Source organism: Paroedura picta, chromosome 2 (genome assembly GCF_049243985.1).
Source record: "Paroedura picta isolate Pp20150507F chromosome 2, Ppicta_v3.0, whole genome shotgun sequence".
In the NCBI taxonomy this organism is placed as follows: Eukaryota; Metazoa; Chordata; class Lepidosauria; order Squamata; family Gekkonidae; genus Paroedura; species Paroedura picta.
In genome coordinates, this window is record NC_135370.1 from 125,911,228 (window position 1) to 125,926,471 (window position 15,244).

At 40.6% G+C, this 15,244-nt stretch overlaps 1 protein-coding gene across 3 annotated transcripts in view; it reads left to right on the plus strand.

Annotated features, from left to right (window-relative positions):
• Nucleotides 1-15,244, plus strand: part of PALS1 (protein associated with LIN7 1, MAGUK p55 family member) — a 75,573-nt gene that overhangs the window by 36,001 nt on the left and 24,328 nt on the right. For all 3 annotated transcript variants that reach the window (XM_077322497.1, XM_077322496.1, XM_077322498.1), the window contains exons 3-5: nucleotides 4,601-4,809; nucleotides 9,375-9,452; nucleotides 9,801-9,947. In XM_077322497.1, the coding sequence (XP_077178612.1) occupies nucleotides 4,601-4,809; nucleotides 9,375-9,452; nucleotides 9,801-9,947 (434 nt within the window). The remainder of the gene's footprint in view (nucleotides 1-4,600; nucleotides 4,810-9,374; nucleotides 9,453-9,800; nucleotides 9,948-15,244) is intronic.

The following is a 15,244-nucleotide window of genomic DNA, read 5'->3' on the forward strand; positions in this document are numbered from 1 at the left end:
ATGCAAAATGTATAAGAAATTATTTTCCCTTACATCCTCTTTATTATAATTTTTAAGGTATTAGAAGAACAGTTTGTTCTTATAAGCTGCTTTTCTCTCCCCAAAGGAGTCTCAGAATGGCTTACAATCTCCTTCCCTTTCCTCTCCCCACAACAGACACCCTGTGAGATAGGTGAGGCCGAGAGTCCTGATGTTACTGCTCAGTCAGAACAGCTTTATCCGTGCTGTGGTGAGCCCAAGGTCACCCAGTTGGCTGCATGTGGGGAAACGGGGAATCAAACCTGGCTCACCATATTAGAAGTCCACTCTCCTAATTAAGCTGGCTTACCTATAATATACAATGGTTCTTACTTCTGTTGGGATATGTCTGTATTTAACATTGTAAGTTTAAGTTTCAAACTTCATAATTTTGACTAAATTGTTAGTTTCATCATTGCTACATATGCAATGTTACATATTTTCACCACTTCTACATATTCGTTAATCGGTAAACCGCTCCTGCGGAGTGGTAGGAATAAAAGGGTAAGGGCTAAAGGGGAGGAGAAAGGGCGGGCCCTGTCCAGGATAAAAACTCGGAGGGCCCAATCAGGAGTTTAAGTGCAAATGGCCAACTTGAGAAAAAAATTATGTTCCCGCTTATGATAGCAACCCATTTACAGACTTGTATCTTGGTTATTTTGTAGGCAGCTCCTTGGGCTGATGCAGAAGCAGGGTAGTCCCTGAAAAGCACTTCTTGGTATGTTTGAACAACAGACCTGAATGACTTCAGCATTACTTCTGAATATACTTCCACCAGAGAGGCTGTCCCAACATGTTGGCTAATATATAACACAATACACACTTCTGTATCAAAAACTTAGTATGACTAGGTCAAGCTATCTTTAGCCTTTTTTCACGCATGTAAACCTTGTCTTTTGCTCACTGTATGCAATTGCTGGCCTTTTACAGCTATGTGCTTGTAAATGAACAGGGTATCAAAAGCCTTATTGTTTTCTAGCAATCCTTATTGTGTTAATAAACAAGAGCAAAGGATTTGGGATGCCACTAGCTCAGCATTGGGGAAATCTTCCCACTGAGGCAGGTTGGGAGGAGACAGTAAGGTCAATAAAAGCAGTCAAGCCCACTGCTTGGTAGTAATTAGATTTTGTACTCAAGAAGACTTGCCTTTGCTGGTGAAAGTACATTTAAAGATCTAGGTGAGTGCAAACTCCCATGGCGATGGGTAGGCATACAGATGCCCCATCAGTGAATCACTCTCTTGCGAAAGTCTTTGGAGCATAGCCTTCTCTTAAAAGCAAGGTATCGTTATTTCCTTAAATGGCTGCCACAGCAAGTTTAGCCAAGATGGGGTTGGGACAGCCAGCACAAATCTATAAGGGGAGGGGGGGTCCCTCCTTGATAACTGTTTTTCAGTCTCTTGTGTTGAAGGACTGATGAGTGCAAAAAAAGACTAAAATTTCATTGTTAAATATTTTCTATATATATTCGTGACAAGATTGAATAAAACCAAGGATAAATGAATAATGCTAGTTTTAAGCAATCCTTATTTGAGGAACCAATTCATAAGGAAAATATCCAGGTTTCTATGTAACTAATCTTCTAGAATAAATTAACTAGATTTTAAATGTTTAGAACCTGAAGGATTGTGAAGAGCTTCCCTAATTTTACCTGCAAATATTCAGTTTTCAAATAATAAAAAGGTAGTTAACAGCACTTTAAAGTTCCTTTTTTTTCTGTACTCTTGCTTTATTTTTCTGCTTTTCTATGTTTAGCAGTCAAGGATTTGGCATTTTTGTTGAACTTCAAAACAAAATTTTAGTTGTTTTTTCTTAAGCTATCAAACTTTAAGATCTGTATGTGTGGAATAGCCAGCTGGATAATATGCTTTTAAAAATCTCAGTTCCTATATCATTCTCTGCTTGCTTATTTAGAAAGGGACAGTGTATGATTGCTGTTGCACCCCTGGAACTTTAAAAAAATTGCTTCCCTTAAAACTCTACTTTTTTGTTGTGGCTCTATGCAGATTACAAAATACAGGCATCAGTTAGACAGCATAAGATATCCATTCAACAATAGAATAGGATTTCCAGTCAGGAAGTTTCCTTCTCTGATTTCTGTCATATGAGAACAAAGTTAAAAATCCTAAATGAATCCAGTGTTCCATATGTTCACAAATAAGTAAAAGTGAATCTTCATTCTAAAAAAAAGCCTGTTGACCCTGTTGTTTCAAATAACAAACTGTCTTGGTGATTTCCCCTTATGATACAATAGGGTTCTATGTGATAAGGAATAAAGGAAATTAAGAAGATGTAGTTGTATGTTTGTTCATCTCCTGTATTTTATTTAAAATGCGGAAGTGCAAAAACAAAGTTTTCCATTAGCTCACTAATTGCATTGCGCAAAATAAAGAATGTTTCAGTTGGTAGGTGAGCTGGTGTTCTCAAGCCTCCCAATCTTGAAAAAGAGTCCTCCCTCAGAGTCACTGATCTTTTCCTCTTATGTTGTTCTTGGGTTTGGACTGGATTGGCTATCTTCCTGTCTGCTGCTGAAGCCAGAAAAGGGCGTCATTTGACTCATTATTATTCATATTATTTTAAATAAAAGACCTACTGGGGGGAGAAATACGCATTGCCATTTATCATGGTTGAGAAGAAAACCTGTCATTCTGTGAGTAAACTACCTCTTTTTTGGCCATGTATGTGCAAAATACTTCTGCATGCATATGGGGGAGTGGGTGGTTGAGGGCTTATAGCTCCTTAAGCTTTGCGGGGTGCTACTGTGAAGTATTCCCAGTGTTCGAGTTGCTACAAATGTGGAACTGAAAAGCACTTTAGATTCTGACTTGTGTTTTATTTAATTAAGAAGAGTTGCTTGTAAGGGTCTGTTAAATGTTAGCGTATGATGAAGCACTTTAGTTGAGAAATAAGGGGAGTAGGCATCATTTATCCATATTTTATTTGAGAGAGCCAGTGTGGTGGAGTGGTTCAGAGTGCTGGATGTTTATTTGGGAGACCCAAGCTCAAATACCCACGCATACCATGGACGCTTGCTGGGGGAATCTTGGGCCAGTCACCCTCTGTTAGTCTGACCTACCTCACAGGGTTGTTGTGAAGATAAAATGCAGGAGAGGAGAATGCTGTAAGCTGCTTGTAGTCTTTTTTGTGTATAGTCAAAATTTTGTTTACCAGGGGTGTTGAGATGTATGCAAAAGAAACTGTTATAATTCCTGTCCATGTTTTGCTTTGTATAACAATAATAATAACAGAATTTTCACTTACAAAAAATGTTAAGTCTTTTAATCCAAATCATTTTTGCTGTTGATTTTCAAGAAATTAATTCACATTCCATCTAACTCTACATATTTATCCTAATTTCTGAAACATAACAGTCAAATCTTCTGCCCTCTTTCAGAAGTGTAAAGTGAGATAAAGATCTTTTATGTTCTAATGCCTATTTATAATTCTTTTATTATTGCTTTCATGTTTTAAGATTTATGATGTGCTGAGGAATGATAGCGCATTCTTTGCTTCATCTTTCTCCCTCCTCCTTTCCCAATTAAACTATTTGGCTTTTAGTCAGAAAGGAGGGATGTGACTTTACTTAAGTACTGTAGAGACTTGTGCCCAATTGTCATGCTTTTCTGAATGTAACAGATCAGTGTTGATAAATTTTGTGTTCATAATAATTAGCTTAAGCAAAAAGTGAGGGTGCAGTTTAGAAAACTCCTTTGCATAGAACAGTGCTTTTGTTAGTATGGTGTACCTAGTGTGATAGGCTTTAATATACATGGAGACACCTTCCTGTCCCCTGAATAGGTTGAATGACTCTTGACACGAAACCTCACTGGTTTACATTGGTTTTGTAGGCACTATTGTTGCCTCGTCCCAGTATGGTTTGGGATGAAGAGGGTTCAGAAAGTATTGCTTACTCAGGTGGTTCTTTGATCTGAACTAGGACATCTTACTCTTCCGTTTGTGATCTCAGTATGTTATTATCCAGCCCAGGGGTTCTAGCACACACTCATATGCTCATAACTACATGCAAGGATCTCTGCATGTTCATCTGGGGGGCAGTTTAGTGATGCAATATTGCTCCCTAAGGGAGCATAGATTTAGAAGGGAAGGCACTTCAGAATCTTTGAGAGAAACATTCTGTTAAACATAGTCTGCATATAATGTGTGTTAGACTTTGTCTCTGTTGTCTGTCTTCCAGTGCATATTAGAGAATAACATATTGGTCTTAATTTGAAATAACACTGCAAAATGTGTAGAACAAATGTGTTATATATTGAACGGCTGTTGATGTTAGCTGAAACTGATTACAGAAATTGCACACATAATTTGAGAAGGAATTTTGGCTTTCAGTCTTTCTGCAAGTGTTGATCTATTTCTGTGCTTTTAATCTTTTTGTTTTGCACTTAGAAGTGAAGCTTTCATCAATGCAAAAAAAACACTTTTCTATTAAAGACTGCTGATGCAGTCAAAGGTCTACATCCAGGGAACTGCAACTGGGAAAGTTATAACGTGTCTGATAGCTACTGTTTTTGTCCTGCATATTTAGTATATCTAGGCTAACTAATGTGTATTGATTTCCTTTTCAGAAGTTGATGAGCTGCTATCTTCTCTTAAACATGTCCAGCACACTCTCATAGATCCCCAAAGCCAAGAGGAAATTGCTCTAATATTGCAGCTAGTCCAAAACACTGACTTTCAAAATGCTTTTAAGATACACAATGCTGTTACAGTTCATATGAACAAAGCAAGTCCTCCATACCCTCTAATCTCCAATGCACAAGAACTTGCTCAAGAGGTATGTATTTTGTACCTTTTTATCTAGTACTACTAATACTAATACTTTTCAAAACAACTAAACATAGGTACAGCATTTTAAAAATACGAAGATAGGGGGCAACAAACATATGCATAGTCTATGTTTTTATTTTTTTCTCTTAAAAGAGAATATATTTAAACTTTGAGAAGCTAGCTTTTGCATATAAAGAGATGGAAAGAAACATAAATAGCAAATATCATTAATATCTAAGTGTTTATTTTTTTAAATGCCAGGATCCAAAGGCCTGCATTGCTACTTCTACATGCTGGAGGAGGGTTAGGCTTTTTTTCTTTTTTAATCAAGCAGCAGCCCAACATACCACTTGTTAAACCAACCAGAGGAGACTTTGAAAAGCAGACTGTAACATGGCATAGGGGTTACTGTTCATAGGAGGTTAAAAAAATTCTCAAACCCTTGAGGAAACCTTAAAGTAGCTCCTGCCAAATCCTACCAAGCATGCTGTATTCAAACAAAATTGTGCTTTTCACTAACATCCAAGGGATATCATATAAATGATGAACCATCATAACAACAAATGCAGGTTTGACTTTTTTCATTGTTTGTTTGCCTTCCAAATAGGTGACTGACATAAAAGCAAGCCTTACTTTTTCTGTTAACATCATTTGAGTGGTGATTATTTTGTTTTTCCAACACAGATGCCCACTTGAATTTGTTTTTCCATAGTTAGTTAAGTTAGAGAACTGTGTTAATTAGTAATTATACTGCATTTAGAGAACTGTGTTAATTAGTAATTATACTGCATTTTGGAGAGTTCAAAGCAGTTTGAATTAAAATAAAATAACAATTTTGTTCAGATTTATTGGCTGGTATATTTTCACATGGCATATTCTATCTCAATGAGAATATTGTGTTTTGTATTTTGTATTTCTTGAAATGCCTTTCCTTAACGTTATGAAACAACTGCAAGAAACCCCCAGCCTAATGAGACCTGAATGATTGCTGCAGAATGGTTAGGCAACTTTATTGCCTTATCCTATAATAGAATTAAAGCCCATTTATAAAAATGGGCAGACCACACTGAATAGCGTGCGGGGGAGGGCACGGCAGAAGGCCGGGCCCAGCATTGGGCCTGCAGGCGGCCCTCAGCTGGTCTGCCACGCAGGTGGGCGGGTAGCCTTTGCTGGGCAAAGGCTTCCTGGGGCATCGCAGTCCGCGGTCACGACCCACAGTGCATGGGCAGGAAAGGAGTAAGGTGCGGCCCCCCTCCCTGCGCAAGCCAGTCGCATGTCTGGCAGGAAAGGAACAGGGCCATGGCGTCCCTGTTCCTTTCCGAAGGGCGAAGGGACCCCGGGGCGTGAAAGGAGCAGGGATGCCGCGTTAAAGACGTGGCATCCCTGCTCCTTTCCCCCGCATGAAGGGAGCCTGGGTGGGAAAGGAACGGCCTTTCTTTGACACGGCCTCTCTGCTCCTTTCCTGAGGGTGGGGGTAAGCCGGCCAGAGGACTTACCAGCTGGGAAGGCAGCTTTCTTGGCGTGGCAACTCCCCGGCCAGCCCAGTCGAGGACAGGCCAACCAGCCAATGGGGAGGTCACTTGGCCCGTTGGCCACCTGGCCCTCAAGTGACACTCGGAGGGCCCAATCAGGAGCTGCAAAGTGGCTCCTGATTGTGGCTCCAAGTGGCTCCAAGTTTTTATCACGGACTCGGTCCGCCCTCTCTCCTCCCCTTTACCTCTTAGTGGTTTATTAATACTGCTCCACAGGGAGCGGTTTACAGATGAAAGAGAGAGCCCAAATAACAGAAAGACTGTCCGGTGAGTGATGGCTGCAATCGATTATATTTCTGAGAGTAAATTCAGACCAGTTTTTAATATTTCCCCTGATGAAAGGTTACTGTTTGTCAGCTGCAGTGTGAATATGAAGGAGGTTTTGAAATGGAGCGTATGCATACTTTGCTGTAGCTCTGTTTCTTGAATCCAAAGATAATTTGTATCTTCTGAAAGCAACCATACTCTCTACAGAACTACTTTCACTTCTTCCATTTTGGTGATGTTTGCAGTACTTTGTAGTTACCTCAGATTTTCTAGCCCCAGTGTAATTGTTTTTATTTTGCATATTTCAGGCAATTAAGCTGATATAAACCATTTTACTTTGTGTAGCATTATAGCACCCTGTTGGGAATGGCAAACCACCCTGTATTGAGTCTGCCAAAAAATGCTAGAGGCCGTCACCCCAAAGGTCAGACATTTGGTGCTTGCACAGGGGATACTTTTGTTCCTTAAAACCTTTTATGCTCAGATCAAATACCTGAAAGAACAGCCTGCATTTCTCTCAACAGTTTTCAGATATGGCATTATGTGGCATGATATAGAATGAATGAGAATCAGGAAATAGGTGAGAAGGTGACATGTACATACTTTTGTAAGGGAACTGCCCACCAGTGTACATCTAATATTTTTCTTAAGATTCCTCAAATTGCTTTCAAACTTAGAAAGTGAGAAAGAAGTTTTGAACTCCTGTGGAGGCAGTGGTTGACAGAATACTACAGGATAGGCTGGGTGAATGCATGGATGCTGTGCACACACCCTTCTGGAAAGCGACCTTACTGATTCATTGATCAGAGGTTAAAAATTCAAAAGCAGATATGTTGTTAACTTTCCAGTTTGAATTCTGAATAATGTTTTGGTGAGTTAAGTCTAAGTACTTTTTCAGTTATTATTGGGGGCAAATAAGTAATTTTAATAAAGCAAAGAAAATATCTTTTTCTTGAAACTTTAATTTAATTAGAAGGCTGAGTAAAGCATACAGGCTTAAGGAATTTATGTGGAGATTAACTCCCTAAAATAATGTGGAGCACTCTGTGTCTGGTATAAAAATAGCTGTTGAACATCAAATTTAATTAAATTGATTAAGCCAGTTAAACTTGACAAAAATGAAGCAAGGATTACAGAAACATGGTCTGAATGACCCTCAAAGATAATTTGATGCAACTATCAATATGGTGTCTTGACACGGAAGACTCTGTATGTCAGCAAGATATATTTCACATACTAAATAAGCCTATTTGTACTGAGTGCTTAGATTACAGTAGATTTAGCATTTGACTTGGCATGGAACTTTAACCAAAAAGCACACAACTTTATATATTTCTTTTACTGAGAAAAACAAAGTGTATCTACTAGTTCTAGAACGTGTCTCTTTCAAATTATGTAATATAGAATTCTAATTTGACTTAAGAATTCTGTACATTTTCAGCTTTATTAATACTTATAAACTAAAATTAGTTCTCATACTTATTAAAAATAATCTGCCTCATACTTTGATCATAACTAAACGTATATGTGGATTAAATCCTATTGACTAATAGAATTTCATTCCAAGCATTCTTGTATCTGTTCAGCAGTTTCCCATCACTCCATTACAGTGTTTAATCAAAAGCATGGACTTTGCTGCATTGATCTGCTTCGTTAGCATTAATGGGTCCTGCTATCTGTGCCCACGTTATGAAGGATGTCAGTAGTCATTGCTGTGGAAAGTAAAAGAGGGAGCCCTAAGGTGGCTTACAAACACCTTACTGTTTTTCTCCCACAACTGAATGACAGCTCTCTGAGAACAGCCTTTGGAGAACTGTGACTAGCCCATGGTCACCCAGCTGGCTTCATGTAGAGAAATGGGAAATCAAACCTGGTTCTCCGTTCTAAGCTGTTTTATGTTCTGCTCTCCTAAGGACTGTTTAAGATGCTGTCTGTTACATGTTGTCTGTTTCGTACTTCTTGATACTTATGTTTTTTAAATTATTTTATTGTACTCTTTTTTTAATTATTCTATGAACTTCCACAGGCAGGTCTCTGGAAAGGTGACATGTACATTTTCTAAATAATCAAAGTAGGACAGGAAGTAATTGTAATCCAGTCTGATCAGTTTTACCATTCTGTTAACTAGCTGCAGTTCAGAATCAAGAAAGCAGAGTGAGCAGCTTTCTCCCCTCTTCACTTTCATGTAGTTGAAATATACTGATGCTGAATCAGAGCATGTACAACAGTAGTTCAAAGGGAGATATTTCTCCTTTTGAAATACAAAATGACTTTTAATCATACACTGTCAAAATATAAACTTGTATGGTCATTCCTGCATTATTTTATTTTGTTATAAACTAGGACAAATCGTAGTTCAGAAAAAACAGTCTTTAACATAATCTGTTGAACCAATATGAGGTCAACCTTTCTGGCTGTTGTTCAGTTAGCTTAGGGTAGAACTGAAAGTTATACCAGCAAACAGGCATTTTCAGGGGAAAGATGGCAGAAGGAAGTGCTAGCCATTTCCTGTTTTCCATTTTATCTGGTAATTTATACCTGAGGTCAACTTTCTCCAGTGCCAGCTTATTTTTTACTTTGGTTGAGAGAAAAATCAGGTACAAAAGTGATGAGGGAGAGGTTACATTACATTCCCTTTGAGGAATGTTAGGCAGCTTTCTCCCTTCTTATAAAAAACAAAAGTTAGGAATCTTAACTTTCTGATATAACATTAAAAGCAGCAGCATGTTTTGAGAGGACCATGGTATTAGCTTTTTGTTCTCTTGTCTTTCAGGTACAGTGTGTATTGAAACCAAGTCATCAGAAAGATGGACTGGAACTTAATTCTTTATTGAATGCTCCTCATATTCAGGTAGGAAACAACTAATTACCTGTACATTAAAACAATTATCTTAGCATTCTTAATATGTGTGTATGTTTTAGGTGCTTATATGTTTTGTTAAAGTTGCCATTTTCTTATGCATTCCCACTCTGGGACTGTGTTTGCACTGGATGGCTGTGAACATTTTCTTTCTGTCTGGAACTGAAAATGCTGTGCTGTAAACATCAGAATAAAAATGTGTACAGTTTTTACATATAGCCTATGTGATAAATTTATACTTGCTAAGTGGAATTTTTAGACTCATATTTCCACAGGTTCAATTTACTACTAATTAAGGACATTGTATGAGTATAAATGGCTTTATTTATTTTGCACCAGGCATTGCTGTTGGCTCATGATAAAGTTGCTGAGCAGGAAATGCAACCAGAGCCATTAACCGATGAAAAGGTTTATGAGAATGTTGGTCTGTATGGAGGAGAGACAGTTAAAATAGTCCGCATTGAGAAAGCTAGAGATATTCCATTGGTAAGTATTGACATTCATTGGCATATACAGAAAATTGGCATTTGGCCAGCAATCCCTTTTGATCCCTTACCACACAGAGGCTTCTTTTGCCCATTCTTGGACTTTTTGGATAGTTGCTGCACTACTATGGAATGGCTTCACGCAGAAGTGAAAACCATCTGTTTTGTATATTTCTTTGGAAGACGCAAACTCTTTATATTTTATTTTATTTATTTGTTTGTTTGTTTGTTTGTTTACATACTGCCCTCCCCTAGGGCTCAGGGCAGTTTACATGGAACATAAGGAATTATATATATTGAACTCAATTTTGCCAGTGAACTAGAATATAACAATGGTAACAGTAACAGAAGATAATAGTTTAGCAAACTAGTAATCAAACAGGTCCATGGAGTATATTCAGATACATGGATTCAAGGGAGGGAGGTTCAGGGGCCCAGTAGGCGTTGTTGATTCTGGACGACCTCAGCCAAATGCCTTGTGGAGGAACTCCCTTTTGTAGGCCCTGCAGAACTGCTTTAGCTCCAGCAGGGCTCTGATCTCCTCCAGAAGCTCATTCCACCAGGTGGGGGCAAGGACAGAGAAGGCTCTGGTCCTGGTTGAGGTCAAACGGGCTTTTTTTGGGCAGTTGGCAGTGGTGGGGCACAAGACTCTTTGAGGGTCTGAGGAAGAAAGGCAGTCCCTCAGGTACACTGGGCCCTGATTGCAATTGACCTTGAAGATAATTACCAAGACCTTTAGCCTGATCTGGAATTCAACTGGTAACCATTGTAGTTCGTGGAGGATGGGCCGGATGTGGGACCTCCGTGGTGTTGCTGTGGCCACTGCATTTTTGACCAGCTGTAGTTTCCAGATCAAGGCTAAGGGCAGGCCGGCGTAGAGTGAGTTGCAGAAGTCCAATCTAGAGGTGACTGTTGCATGGGCCAAGTAGGGTGCTAGTAGTTTGGCTTGGCAAAGGTGGTAGAATTCCACACTACCCTCGTGACCAGAGCTTCCATTGAGAGGGGAGCATCCAGGATCACGCCCAAGTTCCTGGCAAAGTGAGCCCCTGAGAGCTGTACTCCATCCAGGGTGGGCAGGTGCGCTTCCTCACATGATCTCTTCCTACCCAGCCACAGAACCTCCGTCTTTGAAGGGTTGAGCTTCAGATGACACTGCTGGAGCCATCTTGTCACTGCTTCCAGGCAGCTGGCTAATGTTTCTGGGGGAGAATCAGGGCGGTCATCCATCAGGAGGAAGAGCTGGGAATCATCAATATATTGATTGCAAGTAGGGTTGTGTGCGGCGGAGTCCAAAGTGGCTGTTCCAGCCGACGCAGCCAGTGCCGCACTGTGAGGGTGTGTTTGGGGAGGCGTGGGCATCGATGCGCCAGTCGGCACAGACACACAGGCACTGAGCTCTGCGCCTGCGTGTGTGTGCCAACTGACACACTGGCACCTGTGCCCATGCCTCCCCTCCCCTTCTGCGGCACAGCCCTGGCTATTTCTCCTCTAAATATAAATTCGAACGTTGAAATTCTCCCTCAGATAATAAAGATTGAGTTCAGTATAAATAAAATTCCTAGCAGTGCAACCAGTTCTGCAGAACAGCCTTGGAAACTGAAAGAGAGTTAATTTGGGCTTATGCTCCCAAATTATGTCTATTTACAAAGATCTGGGCATCAGCTTTTCCTGTTATGTGTAAAATGGTAATGGAAGAATGAAAATCTAAAATATATATCTGTAATAGCGGGTCGCTGTTAAATAAAAGGCTAAGGGCTAAGTGGGGAGAGAGTGGGCGTGGCCAATCCAGCCCACCCAGCTGGCCAGGGGCTCTCTGCCGCCATTGTCAGTAGTTTGCCCTGGACACTCCCCAGGATTGTTCTCTTGCACCTGGAACCTAGGCCAGTTAACAAATGTTATCATTCTAGTACTGGGAAATAACCCAACCCTACTTTGTGGTCTCTGTTATGGAGGAAAAGGGGGAAAGGTGGCTGTTCTTGCTGGAAAGTTCTCTTAGGCCAAGTATTCCTTGGAAAAATATGCTCGTGACCTGCCACCACTGCTCAAGACCTGCTGAGAACTGACTCTTTATAAAGGCACTCAGAGGCTATAGTTACCAATGAGCCATATAAAATACAGTTTCACCTCCATCAAGCGCCTGGTAATAGCTCCGAATTTCAATTAAGAAAATGAAGGGCTGTACCAATAAGAGAAAGACAAAGTAAAAACAATATTGCTGTGGTAAGGGCTTATTAATATATTGGAATAAAATTTTCTTCCCACTACATCTTTTTTTACTCTTTGCTCTGGATTTGCATGGCAAATAAGTGGCCTGTTCCAAACTGCATTGTCCTTTGTCCAAAAAGGGTTAAGTCTGGCAGAATGATCCAGTGTAGAAAAAAACGGGCAGTCATTCTAAAGTAGCCCTCCTGGGGTCCAAGATTTCAGGCACTCTAAGTGATATTCTTGCCCTACTAAGGTGTTATCATTTCTGTCAATGTCATGCATCAGTTTAACTTAGCAAAGAAGCACCTGCTGGTTATCCCAAACCTTGTGAGGATGCTTTCCATTGCTTGCCATTGATGAGATTTCTTTTTAGGTATTCCAGCCTTTCCAGAAGAAATTAGGAAGGCTTCATGTCTTTTTCAATTTTGTAGGGCTGTATGATAGAACTTTAAAAGAATTTTTGGAGTCTTTTGATTGGTTAGTATAGACTGGTTCTTAGGGGCAAGGATATCTTCTGGATACCCCAACTACCCCATGCTTTTTAACATCTACCAGCTCCCTCTGGCACAGCTGGCCTGGAGTTTTGGGCTGGATTGTTACCAATATGCGGATGTCGCCCAGCTTTATCTCCTTATGGATGGCCCACCCGACTTCCCCCAGAAACATTAGGCAGATGTTTGGAAGCAATGACTGGATGGCTCAGGCAGAGTCGCCTGAATCTCAACCCCTCCGAGACGGAGGTCCTATGGCTGGACAGGAAGGGGCAGGAGCAGGAAGCATGTTTACCCTCCCTGGATGGGGTGCAACTTGAGACTGTACCTACCAACAGGAATTTGGGCATGACCCCTTGACACTTCCCTATCCATGGCGGCGCAGGTAACCTAGGTAGCATTATTCCATCTATGCCAAGCCAGGCTACTAGCACTCTACCTGTCCCCAGAACACCTTGCCACAATGGTCACTTCTAGACTAGACTTCTGTAACTCACAGTATGTGGTCCTTCCCTTGTCCCTGGCCCAGAAATTATAATTGGTGCAAAATTCAGCTGCTAGGGTCATCTTGGAGAGCCCATATCCAGCCTATGCTAAGCCAGTTGCATTGGTTGCCCATTTTGTTCCAGATCCAGTTCAAAGTTCTGGTATTAAACTTTAAGGGCATCCGCAGTCTGGACCCTGCATATCTGACGGAACCGCCCACAGGGCTTTTTGCTCTGCAGGTCTGAACGTACTGGTGGTCCCCAGCCCCTGGGGGTGAGCCTGGCCTCACCCCAGCCTTTTCAGTTCTGGCCCTGACCTTGTGGAATGAGGTCCCTAAGAGCTGAAGGCCCTGACAGAGCTGGCACAGTTCCACAGGCCCTGGAAGATCAAGGGTCACTCTGTAGGTTTTCCTGAACATTTAGGGCAGATACTCCCCCTCTTCCAAGGTGGACTGGCAGTGGGTGCGGGGTCCTGGACTGGCAGGGGGCAGGAATCAGATGGGTTATGTCCCATGAAAATTTATTGTCAGTATTTTATTGAGGTTTTATTGTGAACCGCGACAAGCCAGCTTGGCCTGGAAGTGACGGTTAATAAATATAGATACAAATAAATAAAATACCATTTCTAATGTTTTTGATTGGGGAAAGCTTTTGACCCTTTCTGTTTTTCTCATGTAGCTTGCTGAAGGCCTTTAGTTTTTATGGATGAGCTGTTTGTAACCTGCCACGAGCCAGCTTCAGGAGTGGCGGGAAATAAAAATATAATTATAATAATTCATAATTCAGTTAAGGGTGTTGTATTTTATTGTATATATTCTATCACTTCATATATTATAAATAATATGTTAATTTAATTTGAACTCTCAAGTAACGGCAAGCTCTTCTACTTAAACTAAAAACAAAAGTATTATTCTTTAAAAACCGTAAAGAACAATGGCCCATATCCATGTACACATTCCTAAAGAGTTAAGGGAAGTTACATTTTCTTAAAAGGTGTGGCAATTTCTGTATGTTCTCATTCTGAGGAGGATGTCATTTCATCATGGGTGATTCCTACCATTTAGTCAATGAGGAAGGAATTAATTGTTAATTTCCTGTTGGCACAAGTGGTGGGTGGGGGGTCACTGTACTCTTCAGTTCATTCCTGCCTAAGAGCACTCTCTAAGGTAGGCCTCTCTCACATCCTTTTCCTTTGTTGTATAATTTTCTCAGTCCATGTTTTGACATTTCCCTAGCTAGAGGGTCTGATGTATGATTTCCCACCACTCCCCTTCATTCCAAAGTTTATGAGGAACCTAGAATTAAATAAGATCACTCAGAGTTTCTTGGCACTTCAAAGCCCACATTGACCATGCTTCTTAACCCTAGTAGATAAGTTGTTTTTAGAACCATGAGAATTTCACTGGTCTCAGATATATTTATTGCAGGACTTGCTGTGCTTACTGTTAAGATACTAAGCTTCTGAGATGAGATAACCAAAACATTGGCTTCTGAAAAAGGTGCTCAGTATCTATTTGGTAGGGTCACATCCACTGAGCATGACCCATTCCAGGGATCCGTGTAACATATATGGTGCTTAATTAATTTTAAAAGTTTCTATGATGCCTTTCTGCTCATATATGATACTCTCTGAATTCCACAGGGCCTGCAAGACACAGCTCATCCGCTAGGCGTTGAGGGTCGTCCCCCCCCTTAAATTTCCTGGGAACAGTGCTAGACTGCACCCAGAGCTGCCAGATGATCTAGCCCCTGATTTCTACCACCACCAGTGTTGTAATCTGGACCGACTCCAATGTCTCTGCTGCAGGGAGAGGAGTTTTTGCCACCATGCTATAGATTTATAGCTTTGGGGAACTGTTTGTAGGTTATTATTGTATATATTGTATGTGGTTTTATGGAAATGTCTATTTTTTAATATTATAGCACTGTGAACCACCACAAGCCAGCTTGCTGGGAGTGGTGGTATACAAATCCAATTCATAAATAAATAAATAAATTGTGCCTTTACATAAGCACGGGGCTATTTTCTCTCACCCAGATTGCTGCACACAGAGCGTCTGGCTCAGCCAGTCATTCCATTCATGCATCTACATAAATCGGCACAGTTGGAGAGCTGG